The 25,904-nt window shown below is 49.7% G+C and overlaps 10 protein-coding genes across 10 annotated transcripts; 2 read left to right on the top strand and 8 right to left on the bottom strand.

Annotated features, from left to right (window-relative positions):
• Positions 1-526: 526 nt before the first annotated feature.
• Positions 527-1,663, top strand: BGZ61DRAFT_496379 (FAD dependent oxidoreductase; the record flags this gene model as incomplete). The annotated part of the gene is made up of 1 exon (XM_046251010.1): positions 527-1,663. The coding sequence occupies one exon, from the start codon at positions 527-529 to the stop codon at positions 1,661-1,663; it is 1,137 nt and encodes a 378-aa protein (XP_046101305.1).
• Positions 1,664-3,200: 1,537 nt separating this feature from the next.
• On the bottom strand, positions 3,201-4,419 carry BGZ61DRAFT_358434 (uncharacterized protein; the record flags this gene model as incomplete). The annotated part of the gene is made up of 2 exons (XM_046240963.1): positions 3,201-3,795; positions 3,848-4,419. 2 exons carry the CDS (start codon positions 4,417-4,419, stop codon positions 3,201-3,203), a joined length of 1,167 nt encoding a protein of 388 aa, XP_046101304.1.
• An 844-nt stretch (positions 4,420-5,263) lies between these two features.
• On the bottom strand, positions 5,264-5,824 carry BGZ61DRAFT_309607 (putative cell division control protein 25; the record flags this gene model as incomplete). Its single annotated transcript, XM_046238791.1, has 1 exon — positions 5,264-5,824. A coding segment is annotated over one exon (561 nt), but the record flags the coding sequence as incomplete, so codon positions are not given.
• Positions 5,825-8,851: 3,027 nt separating this feature from the next.
• BGZ61DRAFT_311386 (gluconate transport inducer 1/Pac2) lies at positions 8,852-9,082 on the bottom strand (the record flags this gene model as incomplete). The annotated part of the gene is made up of 1 exon (XM_046238812.1): positions 8,852-9,082. A coding segment is annotated over one exon (231 nt), but the record flags the coding sequence as incomplete, so codon positions are not given.
• Positions 9,083-14,343: 5,261 nt separating this feature from the next.
• Positions 14,344-15,870, bottom strand: BGZ61DRAFT_425681 (Clr5 domain-containing protein). The gene is made up of 2 exons (XM_046243657.1): positions 15,563-15,870; positions 14,344-15,500 (listed from the first exon to the last, which is right to left on the bottom strand). The coding sequence occupies exons 1-2, from the start codon at positions 15,694-15,696 to the stop codon at positions 14,360-14,362; spliced, it is 1,275 nt and encodes a 424-aa protein (XP_046101301.1). The 5' UTR covers positions 15,697-15,870; the 3' UTR covers positions 14,344-14,359.
• Positions 15,871-16,193: 323 nt separating this feature from the next.
• On the bottom strand, positions 16,194-16,675 carry BGZ61DRAFT_551433 (uncharacterized protein). Its single transcript, XM_046255499.1, has one exon. It carries the CDS (start codon positions 16,658-16,660, stop codon positions 16,442-16,444), a length of 219 nt encoding a protein of 72 aa, XP_046101300.1. The 5' UTR covers positions 16,661-16,675; the 3' UTR covers positions 16,194-16,441.
• Positions 16,676-17,405: 730 nt separating this feature from the next.
• BGZ61DRAFT_551431 (uncharacterized protein) lies at positions 17,406-18,836 on the bottom strand (the record flags this gene model as incomplete). Its single annotated transcript, XM_046255498.1, has 2 exons — positions 17,406-17,932; positions 17,984-18,836. The coding sequence occupies 2 exons, from the start codon at positions 18,834-18,836 to the stop codon at positions 17,412-17,414; spliced, it is 1,374 nt and encodes a 457-aa protein (XP_046101299.1). The 3' UTR covers positions 17,406-17,411.
• Positions 18,837-19,336: 500 nt separating this feature from the next.
• On the bottom strand, positions 19,337-22,207 carry BGZ61DRAFT_496385 (MFS sugar transporter-like protein; the record flags this gene model as incomplete). The annotated part of the gene is made up of 5 exons (XM_046251011.1): positions 19,337-19,363; positions 20,540-21,115; positions 21,240-21,641; positions 21,700-22,062; positions 22,112-22,207. 5 exons carry the CDS (start codon positions 22,205-22,207, stop codon positions 19,337-19,339), a joined length of 1,464 nt encoding a protein of 487 aa, XP_046101298.1.
• Positions 22,208-22,574: 367 nt separating this feature from the next.
• BGZ61DRAFT_481161 (uncharacterized protein) lies at positions 22,575-23,928 on the top strand (the record flags this gene model as incomplete). The annotated part of the gene is made up of 2 exons (XM_046249267.1): positions 22,575-22,941; positions 22,994-23,928. The coding sequence occupies 2 exons, from the start codon at positions 22,575-22,577 to the stop codon at positions 23,926-23,928; spliced, it is 1,302 nt and encodes a 433-aa protein (XP_046101297.1).
• Positions 23,929-24,289: 361 nt separating this feature from the next.
• BGZ61DRAFT_358430 (cytochrome P450) lies at positions 24,290-25,806 on the bottom strand (the record flags this gene model as incomplete). The annotated part of the gene is made up of 2 exons (XM_046240962.1): positions 24,290-24,794; positions 24,854-25,806. 2 exons carry the CDS (start codon positions 25,804-25,806, stop codon positions 24,290-24,292), a joined length of 1,458 nt encoding a protein of 485 aa, XP_046101296.1.
• Between the last annotated feature and the right edge of the window lie 98 nt (positions 25,807-25,904).

The following is a 25,904-nucleotide window of genomic DNA, read 5'->3' as shown; positions in this document are numbered from 1 at the left end:
TAGCGTATAGAGCGACTGCAAAGAATTACGAAGCTCCCAAGAGCCCTCGCAACCGATATGTATCTTCCTCCGGGATATTCACAGAAGCTCGCGAATCCTGCAGGGTCGTGAGATCTTGACTTTGAGTGGCCACTTGTAAGACCAGGATGACGAAACCAATTTTTTGGAGTAGCTCCTGTAGAGCAAATGCAGAAGGGGGCGGAGCGGGTGAGGACGGAATCTCCGTTTTGGCGGGACAGTGAACCTTCGGATATAATCCGCCCCAGTGAGTGGGAACGGAATATCCGAAGGTTGACTTGTTGGTAACAAGTCTAAGAATGGTGGACAGCTTCCCGGGAGTCTTCCCGTAAGAGGTAGTAGGCGACAATGTGATTCATCGGGAATGAATCCGTCACATTATCCAGGATGCAAGCTCCCTTCACTATCATGTGTACATATAGATTCAGAACCAGAACCAGACACTAACGGCCATTCACTCGACTTGTTATGATTCTATTCACACACTAACCTCCTTCATCAACCTAAAATGGACCATTTTGACGTGGCAGTCGTCGGCCTTGGCGCCCTCGGAAGTGCCGCGGCATACCAAGCAGCAGTAAAGGGGGCCAAGGTCATCGGGTTCGAACAATTCGACTTTGGACACGTACACGGCGCTTCTCACGACACTTCGCGCATCGTGAGAACCTCGTACGGCGCCCCCGAATATGTGGCGCTTGCCCAAGCTGCATATAGGGACTGGGCAGATCTCGAACGGAGAAGCGGTCTGCAGATGCTCACGATAACTGGGGGCGTTGTCTTCTTCCCCCGAGATGGACCAAATCCCGCCAGCGACTTCACTGAGAGCCTCGAGGCGAATGGGCTTCCGTACGAGCTTCTCAGCTCTGATCAAGTCAACCGACGCTGGCCGCAGTTCAAGATCCCCGAAAGCGTGGATACTGTGTACACGGCTGACTCGGGCATCGTCCATGCGTCCCATTCCGTCACAGCTATGCAATATCAAGCGAGAGCCCACGGAGCTGTACTGAAGGAGAGAACGCGAGTGGATCGAGTAACGCCGGACGCCGACGGCGTTGTTGTTGAGACGTCCAACGGTGCATTTCACGCTGGCAAGGTGATCCTGGCAGCCGATGCTTGGATCAACAAGCTCCTTGCGCCCCTTGGTGCCGAGATTCCTCTCTCCGTCATGCAAGAGCAAGTCACGTACTTCAAGCCAAATGACACGGCCCCTTTCGAACCAACCAAGTTCCCTGTTTGGATCTGGGGCGGCGAGAAGTGGTTTTATGGCTTTCCTAGCTACGGAGAGCCAACCATCAAGGCGGGCCGAGACATTTCAAACAATTTCATGGCACCCGAGCAGCGCACCTTCGTCCATTCGCCCGACTTGGTGGAGGAACTGACGTCGTTTATGGACGAAATCATACCAGAAAAGGGACTGCCCTTGCGTACAGTCACTTGTCAATACGCAATCACCCCGGATCGCCAGTTCATCATAAGCCCCCTGGAAGAACACAAGAACATCATCGTCGGCCTGGGTGGTGGCCACGCCTTCAAGTTCGCCCCAGCTTTTGGTCGGGTCCTGGCCGAACTCGCGATAGATGGGAAGACAAGCGAGGATATATCCAAGTTTGGGATCCCAAGAGCAGCTTCTGCCAGCAAATTGTAATAATTTCTACTTGGTAGTTGTCCGCGTTTGTTAATCCTCGAGCGTGGCAAGCCTATCTGTGGATTTATGCGGCGGCCAAGTTCAGTGTCACGCCTACCTCGGACTTGATACTCCTTCAATAAAACATTTGTAGCTCATCCAATTTCTGTGTTTCCTTTGCATTTTATTGGCGTCCAAAAATAGCTTGGTGCCTTTTAGATCGCTTCACTGCATTGTCCTTGCGTGACTAGTTCTTGGTCTCACCTCCCCGTTCCTGATTCAAGATCACAGATATGGGTTCACCGTTACGGCCCCTCTAGTGACGATGATGGCCGTGAGTTCTTTAAGTTATTTATGGGATGGCACTGCCATAAAAGGATTGGTGGCAGAACATAAATTACTCGAGGATGCCCAGGACCGGGTCCTAATATTTTGCGTTGTAGCCTATCAAGGTACGCCTCCACGGAGTCAAAATGTCGCATTTTTATCCACAATTTAAGCGATGACATTTACATCTATCCCACCAATGCCAAAGTCAAGTAGTACAGCCATCATCACATAGAACAGCTTCGTTGGACTGTCATTTCCCTCAAGGCGACCAATATTGGCCCCAAAGCTACTAATGCAGACTCAATATTAATGGGCAACCTCCACAACCGCCTGCCAATTTATATCAAATCACAGGTAATACGGACAAAGAACCTGCAGGCCGACAAGGGCCTTGCCAACAGGGCAATTAGCGATGTATATGATGTGGCGTGGCGGGACTCTACAACCGACCCTCATCATGGTGCGTTTTGCGTTCCACTGATTGGAAATATCATCAAGCTCAACTGTTAAGCTGAGTGCGGATGGAGGTGTAGCCAATAACCAGCGGTGTCAATTGGCCAAGTCCTCGTAGTGATGCCATTCGAAACCGAGCCTTTCCGTGGGCACTCCCGGAGCTAGGCCCGGAAGATATCCTGAAGCTCTGAGTACTTGGATATGTGGGCGGTCAAAAGCTCCTACCTAGCCACGGATACGACGAGGTGTGCTTCCGTTGAAGAACCAATACATTTCCCCGAACATTGGCACGACATTTGACAATTCCCCTGTTTCGCTGTCATGTGGTATCAAACGGCTGTTTTCCCATCTCTGCCACATTAAATCGCACGGAGGAATATGGTTTTCAGACAGCTTGGGGATAAGTCAATCGGCATGAGCACGCGCCATGCTCAGGAAAGACTCGTTGTCGCTGAACTGGGATGACTCTGCGATGCCAACAATTGCCAGGCCCGTCCCCGAGACTAGCATGAGGTATGGCCTGGCACTAGATCCAGTCGACTATACATTAAGATTAGCATTGCATGCCTCCGCAGCAACTCTGCTGTCCATGAGAGCAAAGTTGTCTTGCTTTCCAAGTTGTATCAAGTCTTGAGAACGGCGCTTGGTGAACTCCTCACCGAATGCACGATCTGGACGAAACATGGTAACCCATGGCCTGTCCGAATTGGCCATGTCGTTGAAATCGAGATGAGAAGACTAGTGGGCATTCTAACCTATCTCATGATACAAAGGTTCAGCTATTCTCGTCATCCCCGTCACCTCCAAGCGGCGTTAGAACTTCGGCTTTAAACCACGGCAAATAGACTGTCTCGGCCCAGGCAGTCAGCTGCCTTAGACCCATGACCGTCTGGTAGGTCTCCAGAATGCTCTGGGTGCTTCCAAACTGGCGTTCGGTCCAGAAGATGGTCTTTGGACCTTCGCGCGTCGACATGACAAAGAGCCATTTGTGGCCCTGGACGATGACGGCAGGTATAAGTGGAAGCCGAGACAAGGCTTCGTCTGCCTGTGCTTCCGTGCGTCCTGGAGCCAAGAGAAGGGCGGAGCGAAGGAATGACCACTGGGTCGCGTGCCAAATTCCCATCTGCACCTCTGCTGTGTCTAACCGCTGCCCTGGACTCTTAGTCTCGATGCTCAGGACGATGGGGCGTAGTTGGAGGCGCTTGAAGTCAGTATGATTGACAGACTGCGTTGCTGTTCTTCGACAAAGGGCTTTAAGGGCCCGAGGAGACGGAGCATTTTTGTAACCCGGGGCTAAATAGATGCTAAAGTCAACCATCTTGGGTCCAGCCGATCTCGGGATCCAGCTCCGGTGGAGCCGAGCAGTGGTACTATGAGCGGGTCAGTATAAACGTAGGTCGGTGGTATTTCGTGGAGGTGTACCAAGAAGTAAAGTCGAAGGGAGATTCTGTGCTTTCCCCGGAGCTCCTGAGAGTGGCTTCCAAGAGGCGATGGTGCACCTCCTGGTTCCATCCTGCTTCCTCATGTCCGAGTTGACTACAGTTTCCAGCCCATTTATACACGGATGCTACCTCTTCCGGCGACGGGAAGCGACCTGGGAGTGTCTCGAATCGGGAGGCGCTGGTGAAGGCGAATCGCCAGGGGCGGATCTCGGCGCCTTTGACCATGGGACTGTCGAGGACCTCGTCGCGTCGGTCGTCGGGGAGGAACTCGAGGCCGCTGCCGATGTCGCGTAGGAGAGACAGGAGACGGGCGGCTTCGCGGTTCGGCGGCGCTTCGAAGGTGAGCGGACGCAGCTCCAGGCCGGCGTCGTCGAGCTGGAGGCTCATGATTTGCTTCTTCAGCGGCGACGAGGAGCGCGACTGCTTAGACGAGGCGTTGGAGTCGGAGACGGAGGCTGCTGTGGGCGATCTCGGGAGGCCATCGCGATGGAGACGGGGCGTTGCATCGGGACTGTTTCTTCGCTGTCGCTTCGAGGTCGGTGTGACGTCCATGTCCATCCTGACTGTCGCTGGAGGACTCGGCGGTTGATCCTGCGTCGCCTTTCGTTTGAGCTTCGTGGGCGGTGATGCTGGGAATTCGTCTGGATCAGGCAGGGCGTCGATCCAACTGCGAATGTCGCCGTCGTTTTGCATGGTGCATTATGCCGTCTCCGATCATGACGAGCATGCGAACTGATCGGTTGGAAGTGGTTGCTTCAGCGCTGTTTGGGTATGTTGCCCATGACAACCACTTCGTATTGATGCCTCAGGCAAAAAGTGGCTCAATTCGAGCTTATCTTATCATGGCTTATCTTATCATTCGCCGGTGCCGCCCCACTCCGTGCCGGGACCCCGCGCCGGCCTTGATGGTCCCACCCCAGTATCAGGTCTCGCCCGGGCCATTTCCGGCTGGTCGATTTTCAATGTTGCAGACTCCAGGGTGGGAAGAAAAGCTGCTGAGAAAAACAGACGGCGACTCGGGTCTCCTCCAAACGCGCTAGGGGCCAAGAAATATGCCTCAAGTGCGGGAACCTCATAAGGAATAAGTGTCTGGGTGCTACCAAATTCCTGCATGATACGGCTTTATGCGTGTCTTGACTAGACGCATTCGTCGTCATGCCTGGGGAAAATGTCCAAAGTCAGTGACCGATTACTGTTATTAAAGTTTCCATAGACGGTACCACGTAGGTAAATATTAACGGATTGTATCAGTTATCCAAGCCTACATCATTTACCTGGACGTTACTGTCCAGAGGGATGATAAGCTAATTTGCTTTCTTGGTTTCCTTGCAGGTGGCTCCAAGGCCAGACTCCTTTGGTAAAACTCCTTTTGAAGGCCCTCCTGTCTTTGCAATTCAAGCTGCAAGAGCTCACCGCCGATGAATTCTTGCACCTCTGTATCTTCAGCGATGGGGAAAGGATGTTGAAAATCTCGAATCTTCTTAATAATGGCGGCGGTTCGTGCATATTTCTCCCAATTCACCACGCGATCGAGAGTGCTCGAAACTGCGCTTCCTTCCCCCTTCAACCCAACACTGCTCTCCTCTTGAAAGCGTTCACTGATAAAGACCAGTTCAGTCAAGTAGGTGCCAAGAAATGGGAGGCATGGTTTCGCAACGCCTTCGGTAAAGGCACGGAGAGCCTTGTGATTCTGCGACGGATCCGTCACCATTTGTAATGAATGGAGAGACTCGAGATGGAGCGTTGAAAGCGAGTCCCACGTATCTCTCATTCGGTAGATGGAGCTATCCCCCAGGGCGAAGACAACGGCGAGCAGTCCATCGAAATTCCTCAGCTGGAACAATTGATGCGCGACTTGAATCCACTTTTCGATGACAGTGCCGCGAGCCTTTGGATGGGCCTGTTCCAGGATGGTCTCTTTCACCCAGTTGGAAATACTGTTGGTCAGGCGAGACATTGCCGTGACATTCGGAGCTTTTGTAGACTGGCACTTTGTCCACCTGCGAGCCAGTAGCTCTTCAGACTCTATCGCACAGAACTGCTTCATCTGGCTGATGGTCAACTGGTGGGCTAGGTGAACGTGAGACAACCTGAGTATAGACAGTTGCTGGCTTTGGTTATATCTTGGCGGACTCAGTCTGCTCCATTTCGGAGAACCAATGTCGGTTTGTTGCTTCTCAGTGTCTCGTTCAGGGACCAGGGCCGTTGTCGGCCTTGTCAAAGCCTCCTTGAACTCGAGGCGCTCTGCAGCTCCTATCAAGCTGGCTGCCGTATTAGGGAGCAGCGGCCGTACTTTGGAGTTTATAAACAATAGAATGGGCTCGAGTGCTACACCATCGGTTGTTTTGACCCAGAAGGACGTGAGCCATATTTCCAAGGCGTCGCAGACTCGTCGTCGGACTCGGGGGGCCAGCGACGTGTTCGTAGAGTCAACCCAGCCGAATCGATGAATCAAGGCGTCGACAAGCTCTCCTGGCTTGCAGAATTGGCGAAATGTGAGAAGCAAAGAGGACACGAAACCCTCCCTCGTTGCGCTGCACTCGCATTCGGCGAGATACTTAACTAGAGCTGTCAACGAGCCACCAGTAATTTCCATCTTGGCATAAAGAAACGAGCTGGAGCTAGAGATGTCGAGTTGGCCTGAATGATCGGATTGGGTTGTCTGGGTGGCATTCGACGGAGTATTCTCGCCTTCCTTGAGACCATGTTCCTCGTAGAATAGTGGTGGTAATGTGATGCTGGTACGCTGCTCTGTTTCTATCCAGTGCTTTTCCACATGCAAGTGAAAACTGTTACTGGCTTCAAAGGTGTGGCCTTCATCCTCTGACTCTTGCAAAGGCTGGAATGTGGTTGTCATGGCTGGCGTGATTTGTTCCTGGCAGTTGGTGTTCCCGTCACTGTCGTTCTCCTTCTCTGGACTCCAGCGCGTCTCGCGAGCGATGTTTTCTTCCGTCCAATGATGGGGTGATGGTCCTATGAAGTCCTTTTCATTTGAAGATGAGATCTCGGGAGTATCAGACAACGTATAGAAAGAGCCATGGCTATCTCGGTGGATACTAAGGTCCGCCATCACTGGGCGACAATCCCCATCGACTGTACCTGAATTATTGCACGATGCTGGACTTGAAGCTCCTTCGAGAAGGTCTATTAAGGTAGCGGCCCTCATTAAGACGTCCCGAGTAGCCCGAACAAGAGACTGTATTTGGCTTTCGTGGAGGGGAGTCCATTGAGATGAGGTTTGGAGAGTTTCGTCTCTTATGTCCCAAACGTACTCTCCCAAAAGGTAAGTCTGTTTCATCAACAGCATGCGGTGCGATCGAAGCAAAGCATTCGTCCGTGATGGTCGACCGGAGGTTGTAGGGTGCTCTAGGTCCTATGGAGATAATTAGCTCTAACAACCGAAAATGATGAAAACGATGATGCACACCAGGATTTGCTTGATGCTACGGATGATTGAAGCCGTAGAGACATTTCTGAAGGTTTTTTGTGATTTTAGGCTGTTATTCGGGCGAAGAGCATTCTCAAATGCTATCGTGGCCTTCAGCAGAGTTCTCATCGCTCGTGACTGGTACTCTGCACAAAAGTTGGTTGGGATCCATCCGCAGGCACCAGACTCCAACAAACTGCAGTATCCCCATCCTGAAGCATCCACGGCGTGTATTAATCCCAGTTGACCTTGCTTGAACGAGATGATGTTACTGGTTTGGTGGACTTGTTCTGGCCGAAAGGAATAGCGCGTACGGACAAGAAAAGGCGGAGAGGTATACAGGGAGGCAGGGGTTTCTTCCATGTTGAGCGAACGAATAGCCTACGAGTCATGTTCAATGTTTCATTGTGGCACAGGTCTCTGACAGGTCTTATGAAATCTCTTGAAAATCCCGCTGGAATCAATTTACGCCTGTGTAAACGCCACGAAGCTAATGGCCTGTTGGATACACTGCCCAGCTAGACTTAGCTTCCCAACCAAAGTTACAAACCCGCTACTCCGCCACATAACGCCACTAACATATTGCGTAGCATAGCCTAAAATGATTCTCTGACTTCTACTCCGTAAGAGCCCTCGTGTATGTTTCTTTGAAGTTAAAATGAGCTAGGGTGTTGCGGTCCACTTGACCAGGGGAAACAGCTCACTTTTTCTTATCCGAGTGCGATTGCCATCTACGCTTTAGTTGGCAACTAATGCACACTAAGGTATTGGCAGCCCACTGTTGGTGATTAATTATGCGTGATTGCGCGGTTTACCATCTGTTTCTAGGATTAAACAGGCATAGTTTACTGCTGGCCGTTACGCCCAAATTACGGATCTCATTCTAACCTGAAGAGGGTATGCTCGCATGGCGGGTCTAACGGCCACGTCATGGCACGGACATCTTTATTGTCCGGTGACTTGGGCCTAGGCGGTTTGCTGTGAGGGGATGAAAGAACTAATTGAAGAAGCCGAACGGTGTGGAGGGATTTGATGAGACATGACAAATATCGAGTGCAAACATGCCGTAGTGCAACGACCAACAGCCATAGCCTACTCTACATAATCACCCTCTCCATTAGCAATGTGGAGGAGAGCATCCGCTGCCTCTCTAGCATAATCGGGTAAAAGTACAGGTACTTCATCGATCATCCTCCAACCTCGCTCTTCAAAGTCTGACAATGAGTCTGTCCAAAGTGGTGCTGCGTCCACAATCACCTGTCCATTTGCTCTAAGCATATATTCGACCCAAGGTTCATGATGGATCGGGTAGAGTAGATTCTGTTGTTGAACCAGCCCCTCGCGTACACTCAGGCCGGCCTGTCTGAGTCTGTTGAGCACATCAGAACCTCGCCGCGAGTTTTCTTGTACACCACCCAACGTCCAATATGAAATGACATGATGCTGAATTCCGTTCCAGCCAAGAGCGATGGCTTGTTTCACCAGGAAACCTTGTGCGTTTTGGGATTCCGCGTGAGTTGCGTCTGCGTCCGTGGCGAGATTGTGGCGCGCCGTATGCCATAAACGGAAATCGCCCACTTGCGTTCCACTACTCCAGCTGTGGAAATCGTTCCATTCTCTCATCCCTGAGCACTGGGACTCGAAGACAAAGATTGAACCGCTTTGGATAACAGATTGGGCTTCATCGGGATGCAATGTTCTTGGAACGTGGAGAAGATGTCCCCGGAGACAGGCTTCTAACACCAACATGGCGTCGCCGGCACTGTCGATAAAGCCATGAAGTGTAGGCTCATAGCGCGTGAGAAGCGAGGCCTGTGTCATCTCTGGTTCGATCGGGGAGCTGGAATTCCCGCGCTTACATGGTCTGGGTGGAGAGGGCTACTTATAATGTGCCCTTGTTATTCACTCCGCTTTGCATCAGTGGACCGAGACCATAAATCCTACAAAACAGGTAGGTATAGGAGCTTTATGGAAGGATGGATTCGTTGTATGTTGTATTGTAGATCTCAATTTCTTGGCTTACATGTGGTCATACCATGTCGAGACAAGCTAGAGGGGGTTGCCTCTGTTCCCAGATTCGCAGCAGGGTACCTCCACCCCTGACGACAGCTGAAAATCCTACCCTCCTAGTTTAGACGGGTGGGCACATAGCCGTATCTCAACGGCCCCATCTCTAAATATTTTTAGTACTTGCAGAGATCGCCTTATGGCTCTCGGCCGTCGGAATAGTATCATCCCGCCCTACAACTCTCTACGAGATAAACCGCTATACATATATTCCCGAGTGTTTCTCTGCTTCCATCCTTCAAGTTCTTATCAAAATGTGTACTGCTACTACTAAGATCTACACTAGTGGCAGTTTAACGCAGGTTATGCCATATACTTCGTTACTAATTTCTACATAAACCTACTACTTAAAGTATTGTGTGTAGTTTTAAAGCAAGCCATGAATGAAAAGCTTGATCAACATGTATTTCCAAAGCTCTAATATTTATTAACTAATTTATTTTACATTATTCTTAGCAGTATTATTGAAATCACTATTCTGAACGCTGTTCCAAATCATCTTGAGTTTGGCTAGAAACCTTACTCTGTTTAAGTAAACCCCTAGATTTCTATCTTAACTGGGTAATTAATCTGCGCTAATAATACTAGAATATTACTATTCGCACACACTCAAAATATTACTCGTATACTTAAGTATATAAGCTAATTTCACTAAGAAGCCTTAATAATATACCTATTAGTAAGTTAAATCTAAAAAAAACTAAATAGATTTTATTCTAAGTATTTATCCTCTAAGTTTTACTATTTAAATTTTATCTTTTAATTTATTTTAAAGGAGAAACTGGACAATCTTCAGAATAAGATACCTTAAGCCTGGCACTAAGCTTAGGCGTAAAGGTCGTACTTGTGTGCGATTAGCATTTTGAATGTGTGCGAATAGCAATACTCTAATACTATTTTCAAGGTACCTTTTTAATGTTGAGCCTCTGGTTCCCTCTTGAAGTCTTTGTACTAAGACCCTTTCACCTCTAATGTATTTTAGCAGATACGGCTTCTACAGCTACTGTGCTACTATTAAAGGCTATTAAAATCTATTAATATTTTTTAAATATGCAATAGGTATCTACTATACCACTTACATACTGCGTTTAGTTTGTCCCATTGTTAGCTTTACTTGCTAAGAATGTCCCTCAGGTTGGCCGTTAGTAGGCCATTGACGACCTGCTGCGGACCTGCGCTCCACTCATTGATACCGTTTAGGCAGTTGCGTACTACGTAGTAGATCATTTGCCACTCAAATGGCGTCGTCGGAACAGCATGTGCTCCGTGCATGACACTTTTGATATTCCGATCTTATCCGATAGTGAAGAAGAATATGAATCAGTATGGACTAGGCTACGGGGGTGGAACGAGCTTGCTCCGTCTGCAAAACACGCAACGTCATTTCCTTCTCAATACTTTCACAATGGGCAAAAAAAAAAAAGACATAAGCCTATATTATGGCAATATTCGAAATCTACTCGATGTGCTATTTACTTCGTGATAACTCATCAAATTCGAGGTCCCTTTTCAGACGATGCAGTTGTTCTTTGAGTGTTTTGTTGCGTAATGTCAACGCCTTGATGGTGGGATCGCAGCTTTGTTCTTCTCTGAGCCTCTTAACCTCTGCCTCCAACGCCATCACGTAATCGTCCGCTGTGGCTGAATCCTCGGGTTCGGTCTCGCATTGTCGTTGCGGGGCAGGATTCGCTGAGTTTGGCGCCATGATTCTCTTTTTTTGTCAACTTGTCAACACTCTGCCCCGGAGAATTGGAAGGACTGGCGGCGTTGTACTTACTTCAGTTGCAGAATAAGCAGAGTATGTACGAGATGGTAATTTTCGACGAGTTCATGGCGTGAACCTGATACATAAACCGTTGTCTCCATGAACCCATGCTAGCATAATCATGACTAAGGTGATGAAGAAGATCATCCGGGATAGCCGACAAAGATTTTGACAACCAGTAAATTGCTTCCAGGCTCGAACCAGGGTCTCATGTCGGATTCCCTAGCTCAGAAGAACAGCAACCCCCTACTGGACGTTTCTTGTTTATAGTCAAAATGCGCAAACGTGCCTAGCTTCACGCACCGAGATGCAAACAGCCGAGAAACTCCACCAAAAGCTATACCTGTGTCGGTATGGAGTTCGTTTCGGAGCGGCCGAAACTATCGGTGCGCTGAGACTTGCTATCTGAGCAAATTTCGACTGCCCGCACAGCTACCGCCCACGGTATTGTAAATAAGATACCAATCGGAATCCCTCCTTAACTTGACCGCTCATCTTTACCTTCTAGGCCCACAAGATGCTGTACACAAACTCCCATTCGTAATGCCTGCGAGCTGTATTTGTGTACCACTGCGCTACAGAGAGTGTTGATTAAGGCTCATCCGGTTAGATAGCCACGTTGAGCCCCATCGTTGCCACACTTGTGCCATGTGAGTGGACTTTTGATGGCCACTCATCACAACTGTGCACCACAATGTGCCCCCAAAAGCCAAAGGGAGCCAATGCCAGCCACCATCTCTTCGGCTAAGACAAGTGTGGGGAAACCTAGCAGTACTAAACACAGCACTAAACAGCAAGCAGTGAAGTCTCGCGGGGCCGATACTACCTGAGGATCAAATAAGGTGCGGGCGTAGACCCGACTCCTCGTGGCGAGTGACGTGACAAGATGATGGCTGTCACACTGTTTCCTGGTTCAAGGCGGACCTAGAAACAGATGAAGTGATGTGTCGTGGCTCGTTGGAATGAGTCTTGACCTCCCCAGATGGACATTGCTCTCATCCGCATGTCACGGCCGTTCCACCCATCGCACACCACCAGTGTCTCTTAAGTGTGCCCCTGTTTCACCAACGCATACTTGCTTGGAAATCGCTGGGAGTTGACGTGGGGGTTAAGTGACTGAACTGGTCATCCTAAGCGAAACGGCTGCCTCTCAGCTGGGCATGATTAGAGAGCACCGGAAATAGACGTTCATAACAAGTAAGTTAAGTCGCTAAAACCCCTGTCGACCCAGTGCCTGTCAGACTATCACGACTCATTAGCCAGATTAGCGCCCTCATCTTTCTGCCCCTGTTCCAAAAGCATGTCACTCAGTCGGTAGTTGGCCGGTGTAGCAGATCGGTTCACCAGTCGCATGTTGCTCGGTTGAGTGAGCTGATGTCGGTAAAGTCATCGGGGTTTTGGGCTAAATGTCGTGTCTTGGCTACATCCAATCGATCTTCTGCTCTTGTATTTGTTCCACTCGGTTTCGCCTTCCAATCACAGTCACACAGTACTCAGTCTGAAATTTGGCGATAAGCTTTTTAGATCCTCCGCAAGACGGTTGGTAGGGCTGCCAACTATCACTCTTTCGAGACAGGTACCGGGGAGTACCAAGGGACATTCCCAGATTTCCAGATCAATCAAGCCTCGGAGTTTTGGGACGCGGATGAAGCCGAACGCTAAGTCCAAAACATAGTAGTGCATGACGACTTTCAGCTGCTTCAACCCCCTGAAGTTGTCTGTGCGCCCCCTGTACGTGCAATTTTCCGCTTAATTAGCCAAGCCACTCCGATGTCTTTGATGGCACTAATCGAGTTCCACCGCCGCGAACTCCTCTTCGTAATAGAGGCTTTAGATGTAGGATCGAGCAGGTCTACGCAGGGGGAAACTTGAGAACCATGTCGCCGCCATCTTTTAAGATAGGATGTTTGGACAAGATGGTAGACTGGGGCAGGTTGTTGGGTGTGGCGTTCTCTTATATTTGAGTGTCTCCTCATGTGTGGTGGCCATTCCTCGCTCTGCAAAAAGCGTAGTTTACCATGGTTAAATTGGCGACTCAGACTCAGACCTAGTCTCAACGGGACTGATGTTTTGGCATGACTCAAGAAGCATGAGTTCCTGTCAGGGTTTTTTTTTTATTTTCCATCTTGAGACCCCTCCGCAGCCCCAGAAAAATATTAGGCTGTAGGGTAGGGTCGGTGCGGCGAATTTTGCAAGCCCTATTGGAAGGTAACTACCGAAATGCTCAAAGAGTATGGGATACCTGCGAGAGAACTATGGTATTAAAGCCTATCTGGGCTATGTGTTAGCAGACTGAAATGGGATGTGGCTTCATCACGCTTCGTTGTAACACCCCGCCCCAAGGATTTCGCTAGAGGAGAGTCAAGCAGTTAGGTAACGCATTTCAAAGCCACGAAGATCCCTGTTCCCCTCGCAGAAAGCATAGAGGAGGCTATGGAAGCCTCGATAATGTTGCCAATTAATACCAACTAAGAAAAATGTTCCGTCTAGTCCAGATGCTAAGCCACTAAGAACAAGCAAGAGAGCCTTCGCACACGTGGAAATAGGAAGAAAGCTTCTAATACACAAGGAAAAGTGGATTGCCTCCCCCAAAGAGAGCGATACATGTCAAAGACGATTGTAGATTGCCTTGGCAATTGTGCTCACAGTCCTAGCCCAAAGTCAGCATAGTTAACACCTGACCCTCAAAATTGCCCCCCCACAAGCTCGGATTGAGCGAGCATGAAGCAATCACGTAGCCCACACCCAGGCATGACTCGAGCTTCCACTTTGCATTGCCGTATGACTAGAAAATTTCTGGACAGTATTTCTTAGCTACCGCTCCCTTGATGTTGAGGGATTAATTGGACTTGCCACAGGAGAATTCACACGAAGGGTTTGTCGAATGCGAAAGAGGGAGTACGAAAGGGAAAAGTTTAATGAGGCAGGATATCCGGATGACGTGGTCACCTCTTCAAATGTTCAGAATCATAACCAAGCTTTTTCGCCTAGGTAAGAGAGGACACTCTGGGCACTCGAAGTCATGGTTTCATCATTTGCACAACCCTGAGACGCTTTCTCCGTCACTCTGCCACTATGCGTGCATGATTCGTGCTCTTACATGTGGGTTTAAATAGAATAAAATGAAGAGACGCGGGCTAATCCTTGGAAAAGTAATGGGATTTGAGAAACGACCAACCGACTTGTTGACCTGCAGAACAGGTTCCGCTCGGGGCTATGCCAAATAATACTTGTTACATTTCCGAGAAATACTGTTTTGAATGCTCCTTGACCTTTCCTAGCCACACCTCGCCTAAAGCATCATTGCCCCTCGAAAATGAGCCATGTGCTTTGACGTGATAGTAAAACATTTGGATATCTGACCATGCAGGGTTTTGCTTATTTTCCGGGTTCTCGAGCCAAGGGATCATGAAATCCACATGGCGATCCGCTTCCTCGAACTGCTCGTTGAAGATCAACCGACCAGCAAACCTGCCAAAATAGCCAGTGCTGACTGCATCCGTAGAAGACGCATCGATCTCTGGGAACGTAGTCGTTGCCTGGATCCCGTTGATCCCCATGTGGTCCAATAGCAAAAACTGGTGACATTTGAGCCTTTCAAGCATGCGGCCATCGACGTTGAGACGTTCGAACCTCTCAACAACAGCTTTCATGAGGCTCGAAATAATCTCGTATCGATCTTGTTGCGACAGAGTAATAAATAGACGCAGTAGCCGCACTAAAGGGTGACTCTCTCCAAACGTGATCAACAGGATTCCATACGTGTGACGTAGTAATTCGGTTATCAAGGATGTGTGTCGCCGGTCAAATAATGTGACCACATCGAAGAGATGGAACATGAGGGAGGCGTATTCGCCCCTCACCACAAATCTCAGATCATCAAGAGCCTCGTTTAGGATGCGAAAGCCAAAGTCCAGCATGTCCGCGTATATCATGGTGCGAGCTTGATCTAGTTTTCTGAGGCATCGGATCGTGACATAATCATCGCTGACTAGATCAGCACGATCTGAGCTCGTGACTCCATCAAACTTTGAAATATAGTAGCCATCAAGCGACCTCAGCAGTTCATCCATATGTTGAAGAGTGCTAGATGCATGCAGGATCGGATCTGGTGATGGAGAGCGGCAGACGACATTAGAGCTAGAGCTGCTCATCTTGAGCATGCCCGCATTGATCTTGGTCTGCAGATCCGGCCTGCGATGGAGATACTTTTCGACCTGATCCCAGTCGACCTGTTTGCCTCGTACATAGAAGAGGGATTGTTTCCCGAGGGTATCTCGTTGTCGTTTGACAAGAGACATGTGAACCACTTCCTTTTCTTTGAAGTTTTTATCCAAGCCCCATTTTTGAAGGCGGTGCTTGTACATTCTTGCTCTGTAAGTACTTTAGCACCCACCCCTGTCCCGTTCTAAAACAGTGTTTGGATCATCACTCACGTGGCATGGAAATCATAGTCCTGGTTCATTCTCTCTATCAGTTCTTTGAGTGATTTCCCCTCATCCGAATAGAGCTTAGTGATATAGGGCTGGACACGGGCCCATTCATTCTCTGTATGGATCGTGGGAGGCATAATTGATCTGCTGGAGCGTTGCAATGGCTGGTTGGTGCTCCATGAGATGACCGAAGGGCGGCAACCCTTGGTTGGGAATCTGTCGACGAATCAGACGTCTTGAGTCTGTCACGGCTCAACCCCGTGACCCACGATAGGGAGTTCCTTTCCAAGCACCTTGGGGAGCAGGATTGGTGAAGAACAAAAGTACACGCCCGAAAATGGAGCTTGAAGTATTCTTATTGCAGACAGATGTCATCTGTTACGTAGTAGGCTAATCTGCAAGGAACAAATAAGCCCATCATGATTGGTAGATTGCAAAAGTACACGGCGAATATATATTCCGATTGATGCTCTATACCAGACATAGCCTAGAAACAAGCCGCCCCCTAATATCTGTGGATCCCGAGAATGTTCGGATCAACGGCAAGGGCTCAGATTAACCCTAGACTACAAAAAGCGAACCATATTTCAAGTAAGCCGTAACTTCGGGCAAGATTGCTGTCCTCTAGTATTACCACACACGCACTCTGACCGCCCCAGTCGTAAGCGGCAAAGATGGCCTGTTCGATATCAAGTGCATCCAAGAGATCGATATTGTCATAACCTAGAGCTGCCTGCTCATCAGTTCGGAAAGAATCTGTATGGAGTAGAGTTGTTGGTTCATGGCCACGCGGGTATGGGGTGATATCGCCATCGCCTTTTTGAACAAGGGCTGGCGCGATACAAGTGTAGCTGTGAATGTCATATGGCTACCTATGGAGGATCAGGACCGCCTGGCCATCTGCAGGACCATCTCATAGTACGCGACTTGAAGTTTTGTGGTATTGACTACTGCAGTAGCTTCAGCGACCACACCGCATGGAAATGGGAAAAGAATAAGGTGGTAACCAGAAGGACTTTTGATAGCCGAGGCTGTGGGTGGTTCCAGGCATGCGACATCGGAAGCGAGCACAGCTAATGCTAATCTAGCTTGGGTTATCATGCCACTTTGTTGATGACAGTGAAATGAGGCGATTCAGAAGGTAGCTGCAGGCAGCTCTTTATGTCAGCGCAAGTTAGACCTCGTCAAGACGTGGTCAAGATGAAGCCTACTAAGCCGAATATGTTACTAGCTACGAACGAAGATCGGCAGCTGCGGTATAACCCTAGCAAGCAAAGCCCCAATGGCGCCTACTTAGAAAGAGGTAGAAGTTTCCTTTGCCAGCATGCGGGATATATAGGTATTATGGTCTGTGGGGGCTGGTGACGTTTCAACAACCCAAATCTATCGCGGGAGGGTATAGTACGGAAGACACCTGGCTTGAGAACTTATATAATCATCAGAGGATGCTATTAGATTCTAGTAGGTCAATCCTATTTCTCTGAATTGAGCATTAATGAAGAGAATAGCTGTAGAGGATGCCAGTGAGAGTAATTAACAAAGGTCAACCAAGACCATATTACCCAAGCTTCAACCTAGCTAATAAACGACACCAATTGAACTGGCTGATTCACATTCTCATATAATATCTACGACCAAAAGCTTTTTGCCAACTCTAGGAGTCTCGAAGAAGTCAATTTATTTGCATAACTATAAACCTCTGTAAAGGTTTTAGCAAAATCATGAACGTCTTCAGACATCTATTATATATCTGTGATCTAATGAAATATTGCCTTGTATGGCAATTCAGCCGTAATGCGAGTAAAGAAAAAGTCAACGAATCAGTGTTTTCAAACCACAGCCTCTGGCGGAATTAATGCTGCACAGAAGTATATCCTTCATGCTGGCCTTGTTTCAGATATGCGGATGGGATTGGGGGTAAAGGATCTGCTTGCGGCTGGTCTGGCAATATTGAATGCTGAGATCTGGCAGTATAACTTGAAGCAGCCGAATGCCGACGGAAAATTGAGGAGACGAAAGATCTTGGCCTCGGTGACGCCGAACCTGGGGCGCCTGCCATTGCTGGGTGTAGAGCCAGTGGGTTCATACGGACAAGTCGTGTGATAGAGTTGTGGAAGGATTGCCTCAGTGTCTGAGGGACTGGAGGTTTTTCGAATATTGGCTGAGAGTTCGAGACTATACCCTCACCTGAGCGCTCTTCCGATACCAAGAGCGAATTCTCCATAGCGTCGGTGCTTCGGGGGCGAGGAGTCCATGTAGAGACTCGCCATTTGTCTGTCAGACGCCGGGTAGAGCTCGAGGGTGCTTTTAACAAGTTTCGTTTGTGCCACTTGTAGAATAATACCACAAATGTCAAAAGGAAAGCAAATCCGGCTGATCGGTCGTTAGTTTATTTATCCCCCAGTTGGGTGACTTGACGCTCACCAATTGACCCTACCGCAATTCCTGCGATATGGCTTGGCGTCCTGGGTCTCGGTCCGACATTCTCCGCCATCGCGGTATTATTCGGTGTGGCAAAGCCAATAGCCAGTGGCAAAGTGGTGCTGCTGAAAGGAGTAGAACCGGTAGCAGTACGAATTGCAGGTATAGTTGTATCTCCAAGTGACGCCTCAGTCGTTCCTGACGATGTCGGAGGAGACGAAGCAGTAGGGCTTGTGGAGGATGCGTCCTCTGGTTGCGAGACGATAGGCGATGAGGTTGTCTCCGGGGAAGTAGAAGTAGAAGGACTTGCCGAGGATGCGCCCTCTGATTGCGAGACAACAAGCGATGGGGTTGTCTCTGGGGGAGGAGAAGTAGATGGACTTGCCGAGGATGCATCCTCTGATTGCGAGACAACCGGCGATGAGGTTGTCTCTGAGGGAGGAAGAGCAATCGATGTTGAAAACGTAGATGCCGGTGAAGTGGAACTCGGTATGGCTGTGCTGGAGGACGAAGTGGTGCTGGTATTCGGTGGAGGAATGTCGCTCGGTGCCGTCTCGAGTGGCAGGGCCGAAGTGCTTGGAGATGGTGACAATTCTGTACTGGTCACCGTGTTGGGAGGGCCGGGACGCCTGGAAGGACGTCTTGGGTTTCCTTCGGGTCCCGGTGGCCCATTTCTATTACCTCCAGGTCCTGGGGCATTTCCGTTCCCATTGCTGCCTTCGTCCTCACCGTCATCATCGTCGTCATCCAATTCTTCGCCCTCATCATCAAGATCATCCTCAAGATCATCCTCCTCTTCATCGTCATCTGGTTCCTCTTGACGAGGTTTATAAAACTTAAGTTCTGGCAGTCGCATTGCTCGTCTGTAACAGTGGTTAATTTCTGCTGGATGATGGTGTCACCTTTGAGCATAATTGAATACACGTACAGAATAATTTTGACCAGGCTTCGTGTTCACGATTCGGAAAGAGAATAGATCAATAATTGGAAAAGTTTGAACGCAGCAACGGGCTAAAACGAGGAATTCCAAACAGAAACTGCGGCGACGGTGGATTTTACACCGTTGACGCCTCTTTGCCAAGCAATCCAACCACCCCGGGTCTCGTCGCAAGAGCGTTTGGGCTGCATCCCAACATCCGGCAGTTAAGTTGTGCACCCGGTACCCAGATACGCGACGTCCGCGTATCTATGTCATAATATTTGGTAGAAATTTTATGAAAAGGGGAAAGGTGAAACCGGCGAGGCGTTTCGAATTTGGGTGGCTGCGAACGACCGCAGCAGGGGTTGAAACTGGGAAGAAATCCGAAACCATTCCGAGGCCGGAAAAGCCTCAGATGAGCAGAAGAACACCGACAACTAGCCTATTACCGGCTCAATCTCCTGCTACTGCCTTTCGTCGATCGCTCCCTCATTAACTCACGCATGGTTCTTTCGCCGAGATAGCCCTTGCAAACTCAACAGTTCGTAGCTTTTGTGTTGCACAACCAAAACTCCCGGAAGTGGCGTCTGTATCTATGCTAATGCGCCCACGTTCCGTGATTCAAACGCGTGACGCAGCTGCTCCTATCCACCAGAACAGCAACTTGGTCTGGCTGAGTCAAGCCATCGGCCGAACTAGACAAGGCCGACTGAGGCCAGACTTAGTGAGGCGCTCGTCTATAACTGTGAGCGAGTTTGCTTTAGGGTCTCCCGAAAGCATGATAATATCCATCTGAGCTAGAGTGGCCTTGCAGACTGTCATTGCTTGTTAGCGACGGAATAAAAAGCCCTTGTGTTAGGGACTCAAGGTCTTTGGGTGAAACCGGGGGAAATTGAAGCTTTTCCGCATTTTTGGGAAGGGGTCCATAGCCGGCTGTTTCATTTAGGATATCCCGAGTTACCTAGGGCTCTTGGCTCGGCGCCATGAGTCAGTTTTTTGGTCTTCAAGGCAAGATTTCGGGTCATCGGATTGATCAATCATCATTAGCCACTTTCAGCAAATTGTTCAATTAATAGTGTTTTTGGCCAATTGATACGGTAGTCTCTCATTTGTCAGTTTTTATGTCACAACGCATGTCTAATTGGTCCAGAGTCACCCAAGCGATATCATCCTTCCGTGTTCCTGTTCCCGGGTACATATCCATAGAGTCCTGCTGTTTGCCCCCAAGACTCCATTGCAAATGCCTTCAAGCAGTTTCGCCAGCCTCAGCCCAAGCCTGCTTGACGTGTTTGCCCACTTCCTGGTTGCAGCCCTGGAGATAGGGAGGCATGGCCGAGTATGGCATTATGTGTGGCCACAGGTAAAGTCTTAAAATATTGCAGTCACTTGACACAGCTTAGAGGTGAGTGATAGCAAGCAGAGGTTTAACCTTACTTTAATGAACGAGTAAGTAGGCTACAACAGTATGCTTAAAGGCCATGGTAAAATCCGAGGTATAGCTCAACGACAACAACTCTTGATACCCCAATATCGGTATCTGTTCTAGTTGCCTCCTCTTAACTATCTACTTAAATGTCTTGCTTCCCTTTAGAATCAGGGTCTTGAACTGTAACCTCGTCATCTTTACCCCCAACACCGACAACAACCGGGAAGCTATCGGGTTCCAGATTATTATCGATATCCTCCAGCGTTCGCCCATTAGTTTCAACCCAGTAGAGAATCACAAAAAGCAGCTCCAAAACATCCCAGGCGCCATTGATCATGTAAGTCTTCCATCCGATCTTCTCCAGAGCGAAAGGGAAAGCGAAAGTAACCATCAGACCCACACCATTAACAAGGAATGTGTAAATTCCCATTCCCACACTTCGGATAGAGTAGTTGAGAACTTCTGGCGGATAAAGGACGGTGAGGGGTGTCCAGCCAAAACTATACGAGCCTTGGAAAAGGAAGATCATAGCTACTGTGGCATAGATTCCTGATTTGTTGTCTGAGTCCCCGTAGACCTTTGTGAGGGCACCGATAAGGAAGATGAAGATAGTCAAAAGGGCAGTAGAAAAGGCAGCGAGCTTCTTGCGACCGAGTTTGTTGGCCATCGAAGTACCGATGATTGAGATGACCAAGCACCAAGCATTCAATATAATGTTGATCTCTAGCTGCGTGGTTGTGTTGGTGACACCGGCTTGAGTAAGCATTGATCCGAAATAATACGAAATGATCTATCGATTGCGTAGCGTCAGCAGGTCTGATTCTTTAGTTAAAACGTTCCTCTCCGTTTATTCTGGTTTTTTTTTTGCACCCTTCATGATTTCGACGTGTTTGCCTGTCCATATTTGTACTCACATTATTTCCAGACAACATGCAAAAGACAGCGACCGAGCTGGCAAGAAAGATTCGCTTTCGGGTTGAGGCGCTGCTCATGAATTTTTTCACGAATCGTGGCGCTTCATGAGTTCGTTCAAAGTTCAGCGCATCCGCCATTTGGCTGAATTGTTCCTGGACGCTTGCATCATCGATGTTGCCATCTGAATGCGTCTGTGCCAGTACGTGTAGAGCCTCTGCGTCCCGGCCCTGGGAGATCAACCATCGAGGACTCTCGGGCGTAAAGGGCAGTAACGCGATGCACATCACGCTGAACAGGCCCTGCAGGGCAGATGGTAGGCGCCATGCCCAGGTAGACTCCATTTTGGCTGTTCCGTAGGTGACACCGGCAGCGATGAGACCACCAACGTACCAGAAGTCATACTAAATCATCATTAGCAAGGTAGACCGTGGAAAGAGGCGGGATTCCGGGGTTTCTCACAAATAGACCTAAGCCCCAGGAGCGGTAGTGAACGGGGAGTGTCTCAGCAAGGTAGACTGGTCCGGCAACAGTTGAGCCTCCCGTTCCGAAACCGATAATGATTCGAGAGGCAACAAACATGCCAATGTCCTGAGCCGCTGCCTGAAGCACAACTCCGATCACCGTGATTATGGCGCCGACAAGCAGCGCCCATTTACGACCGATCAGGTCCGGTACCTTTGCGAAGAAGATACCGGCTAGAGTGCTTCCCATCCAGACCGAAGCCGTGTTCAGAGCAAGAGTGGTAGTGGTCAGGTCAAAGTAATCAGTGTAAGAGGGCAGGATGTTCAATGCATTCATCATCGAACCATCGAAGCCGAGTGTCTAAATGGGGTTAGTTGGTGCTCTTAGAGGATATGGACACAGTACATACGGTGGAAGTCACACATGATGATGCTACTATCAAGGCGCAGGCAAACGCGGAGCGAGAGGGGACCCATGCGGGAAGATCCCAGGGAAGGGGAGCCATGATATCGCAGACGTTTGAATTGTGAGAGTGGTGCGAAATTGAAACTTGGCAGACTCGTATAAGTCGTCGGAGAGTAGCCCAGCGCGCCCCTTATATCAACCTCGGTCTTCAATGAGCAACAGCCTCACTCCGACTCTATCACGGCCTCGGTGTAGCTCACCTCCAAGTTATCTCGCTGCACGGCAGATAGGCGATCATTTCGTGATAAGAGGTTGCTCCGCTAGGCGCTAGTTATCGCCGATGATAAGGTGTCGGGCCGTCCGACGATTGGTATGTCTTTCAAGTGACGCCGCTGATAAATAGCTCGCTTTGGCGTCCTTGAACGGCATGGTCGAGATAACATAGTTGCAACCGAGCTACTCTCACAATGGCCGGAAAAGCGGCAACTTGGCCCGATTGGCCAGAGTTCGTCAAAACTACTGCCGAAAGCGGGGACGATCTCGTTGGTTACAAGACAGCTATCGTCGAAAAATATGGCAAAGAGTCCCTAGTCAAGAGCTGGCTGAAGGTGTGCAAGGAACTTGCGTCGGTCACAGCCAAGATTTCGGCAGCCGGAAACAGCATCATCCCCGAAGTCCAGTACGGTGACATGTTTACCCTGGACCCGGAGGAGAAACAGAAGCTGAAAGACACGGGATGTTTCATTGTCCGGAACGTGTATACCCGTGAGCAAGCTGATGAATGGTTCAAGAACTTGAAGGACTACGTGGCGGCAAACCGACCATCCATCCGAGGTAGAGCTTTCCAAACATAGCACCTAATAACGAAGACTAAAATGAGTCTTAGGCTGGCCCGTCGAAACGCCCTTCATTCTCAATCTGTACTACTCACCCACCCAGATTGCCGCTCGCTCGCACCCGCACCAACTCAAGCTCAGCGAACAGCTCAATACGTGGTGGCACGACGATGCGGGAGTGAGCTCCCCAGAGCCTCTTTCGTACGCCGACGGGGTTCGAATTCGACCTCCAGGTGTCCAGTTCTACGGCCTTGGCCCGCACATTGACGCCGGGTCGTTGTCCCGCTGGGCCGATGCTACATATCAGTTAGCATATGGGGCCGTGTTTTCTGGTAACCCGGAGCTGCTAGACAACTATGACCTGACCCATCGCAAGAGCGCGAACCAGGCGCTTTTCCCAGGATCAGCTCACTCTCGCGTCTTCCGGAGCTTCCAGGGATGGACGGCGTTAACCTCAACGGGCCCCCGGGAAGGTAGCCTGATGCTTTACCCTCACGTGAAGTGGACAATCGCGTACGTTCTTCTACGGCCTTTCTTCAAACAACCCGAGTCCGAAGAAGACATTATGGATGCTACAAAGTGGGAGTTTGACGACACTACGCCCTGGTTTCCGGGGACGTTCCGAGATAATAGCCAGCTCCTGAGCCCATATTCGCATCCTCACCTCCGTATGCGGGAATGCCTCGTCAGTATCCCGCACATGAACGCGGGAGATACCATCTGGTGGCATGCCGACATGTGTCACGCCGTTGAAGTCGAACACACGGGAGACCACGATTCCAGCGTGGCTTACATTGCGGCGACGCCTCGGACGGCGGAGAACATCAGCTACGTCAAAGGGCAGTTGGAGGATTTTCTCAACGGTCTCCCTCCGGAGGATTTCAGAGCAGGTCCAAAGGAGCACGAGTTCAATCTCTTTACTGGAGAAAAGGGTATCATTGGAGAGGCTGGAAGAAGCGCAATGGGCTTTGGTCTGGTTCGTTAAGTCAACCTGGTGACGATGGACTTGAAATGGCCATAGGAGATGTAGTTCAATACATCTAAGTACATTTAGTCTGACCTAAATATTACACAAATCTCTTGTTATAAAAAGCACTTTCCTGAGTCTAAGTGTGATTAAATAACGCTTCCTAGTCTAGACTAGAGGTTCATATATCCAATTAGTACCACAAAGGAATAATTATCAAGATCACCACACGTATGATTCAACGGTATATTAGCTTATTAATGCGAGCTGAAGCATGCTTTTCACATTAAGTTTCTAACAGGCCACGTTCGAAGCACGAATAGGGGGCAAATTATTGGATGTCTTCAAAATGGTTATCAACTATCTATCTAAGCCTTTTTTATTGCGCTTTTGCGTCAAACTGAACAAGTATCTGCTCTCCCTTGACTCGAGAATTGAACCATTCCAAGATCTCAACTCGATCCTGAACAGCACTAGCTCCCTTGAGCAAGTCTGCCTGTACTACCTTGGTGGTGGCGAGTGTCAACTCAGTGGTGCCAAGATTCTGCGCGATACAGGCGCGATTTCCTTTACCAAAGGCAAAGAAATGGGTTAGCATCCGGTCCGTCGGCTCCAGCCACCGCTCCGGCGAGAACCGCTGAGCATCGGGGAAGACGTCCTCATCCTGATGTAGTTGGAAGGATGCAACGCCAACACTGGTACCAGCTGGAAAGAAGTAGTCGCGGTATCGCCAGCCACCCTCGGGGACGAGGCGCGGGAGGCGGATTGGGTTGGCCATGGATAGCCTCAAGCCCTCCCGAACGACACCGCGGAGGTATGGACCAGCCATGGGATCCTCGTCTTTGGCTGTCCGGTCGAGTACTTCCTCTCGAAGGTTGGAATATCTGGCAGGAGAATAACGTTAGTACCGTAGCCGTATTGCATAGGAATAGAAGAGACAAACATTTCGGGATACTTGGACAAATTCCACAAGATGGTGGCCATGTTGATACTCGTTGAGTCGGTACCAGCGAAGCACACATCCTTCAACTCAACCTGGACTTGGTCCTGGGGCACTGATCGTGCCAGAAGGCGACTCGCATAACTTCCGCTAGCCGGAGATGCAGTTTTGGAAATGTGGCCAGTATACTGATCGACGAGGCTCATAGAGCGGGTTGTCTCGGGGTCTGACATGATCATATCGATAAGTGGCATCAACAAGTCTCCGAGACGACCGGGGAGGAAGTTGAAAAAAGCACCCACGCCGACGTAGGCATCGACGAACGGCGATGCCGACATGTGGGATGTGTCTTCGCCGATACCTCCATACTGCTCATGGAACAGGTACGCAGTTACTGCATCGATGGCCATGGCCCGCGAGAGGTTCAGAACGTTGACTGGTTTCCCCTTGCGCGCCTCGCTCTGCAACCGGGCCACAAACTCGTCCACGACCCGTCCGAGCACATGTTGCGAGTTACGGATCGAAGCAGTTGAGAAGAGCGGCACTACTGCTTTGGCGCGGTTGGCGCGTTCAGCGAGCGTCTGTGTCGAGAAGATGGTCGGATGGCCGTCAATATCGAACTTGGAGTATGCCTGGGTCTTCTGGAATCCTCCGCGTTCCAAGTAGATGGGGTCGACAGCATCACCGTCGGCGATATCGACGTCGTTCGGCCCGACGCGTAACACCGGTCCGTACTGCTTATGCAGCTGGAAGATGGTGGTGCACTCGTCCCCGATCATGGTATGCCAGGCGAGCCATAGCGAAGAGCAGGCGGCGAGACGGGGGCCAGGGATCCCGGATAGGGGATGGATGTAGAGGCGATAGATGCATTTGGCGAGCCAGCCAGCCGTGGCCAGAACTCCAACGGTCAGCCACAGACTGAACGGCCAGTCGGGGATTTTATCTGATAATACCATGCTCTTTTGGATTGTCAACAAAATTAATTGGTGAATTGGTGATTGTTAGATGGTTAGAATTGTAGTCTTGTATGTACTTCCACAAAATGCCTTCATGT

This window comes from Ilyonectria robusta (assembly GCF_021365365.1).
Source record: "Ilyonectria robusta strain PMI_751 chromosome Unknown BGZ61scaffold_17, whole genome shotgun sequence".
Lineage (NCBI taxonomy): Eukaryota > Fungi > Ascomycota > Sordariomycetes > Hypocreales > Nectriaceae > Ilyonectria > Ilyonectria robusta.
The sequence above is the reverse complement of the archived record's forward strand: the minus strand, read 5'-3'. Positions and strand labels throughout refer to the sequence as shown.

Excerpts from the sequence above, each read along its gene's own strand:
- BGZ61DRAFT_551433 (XM_046255499.1), bottom strand. The coding sequence starts at position 16,660 with ATGATAACCCAAGCTAGATTAGCATTAGCTGTGCTCGCTTCCGATGTC.
- BGZ61DRAFT_425681 (XM_046243657.1), bottom strand. The coding sequence starts at position 15,696 with ATGCCTCCCACGATCCATACAGAGAATGAATGGGCCCGTGTCCAGCCC. Across the intron at positions 15,501-15,562 it reads GACTATGATTTCCATGCCAC|AGCAAGAATGTACAAGCACC; the intron begins GTGAGTGATGAT and ends AAGTACTTACAG.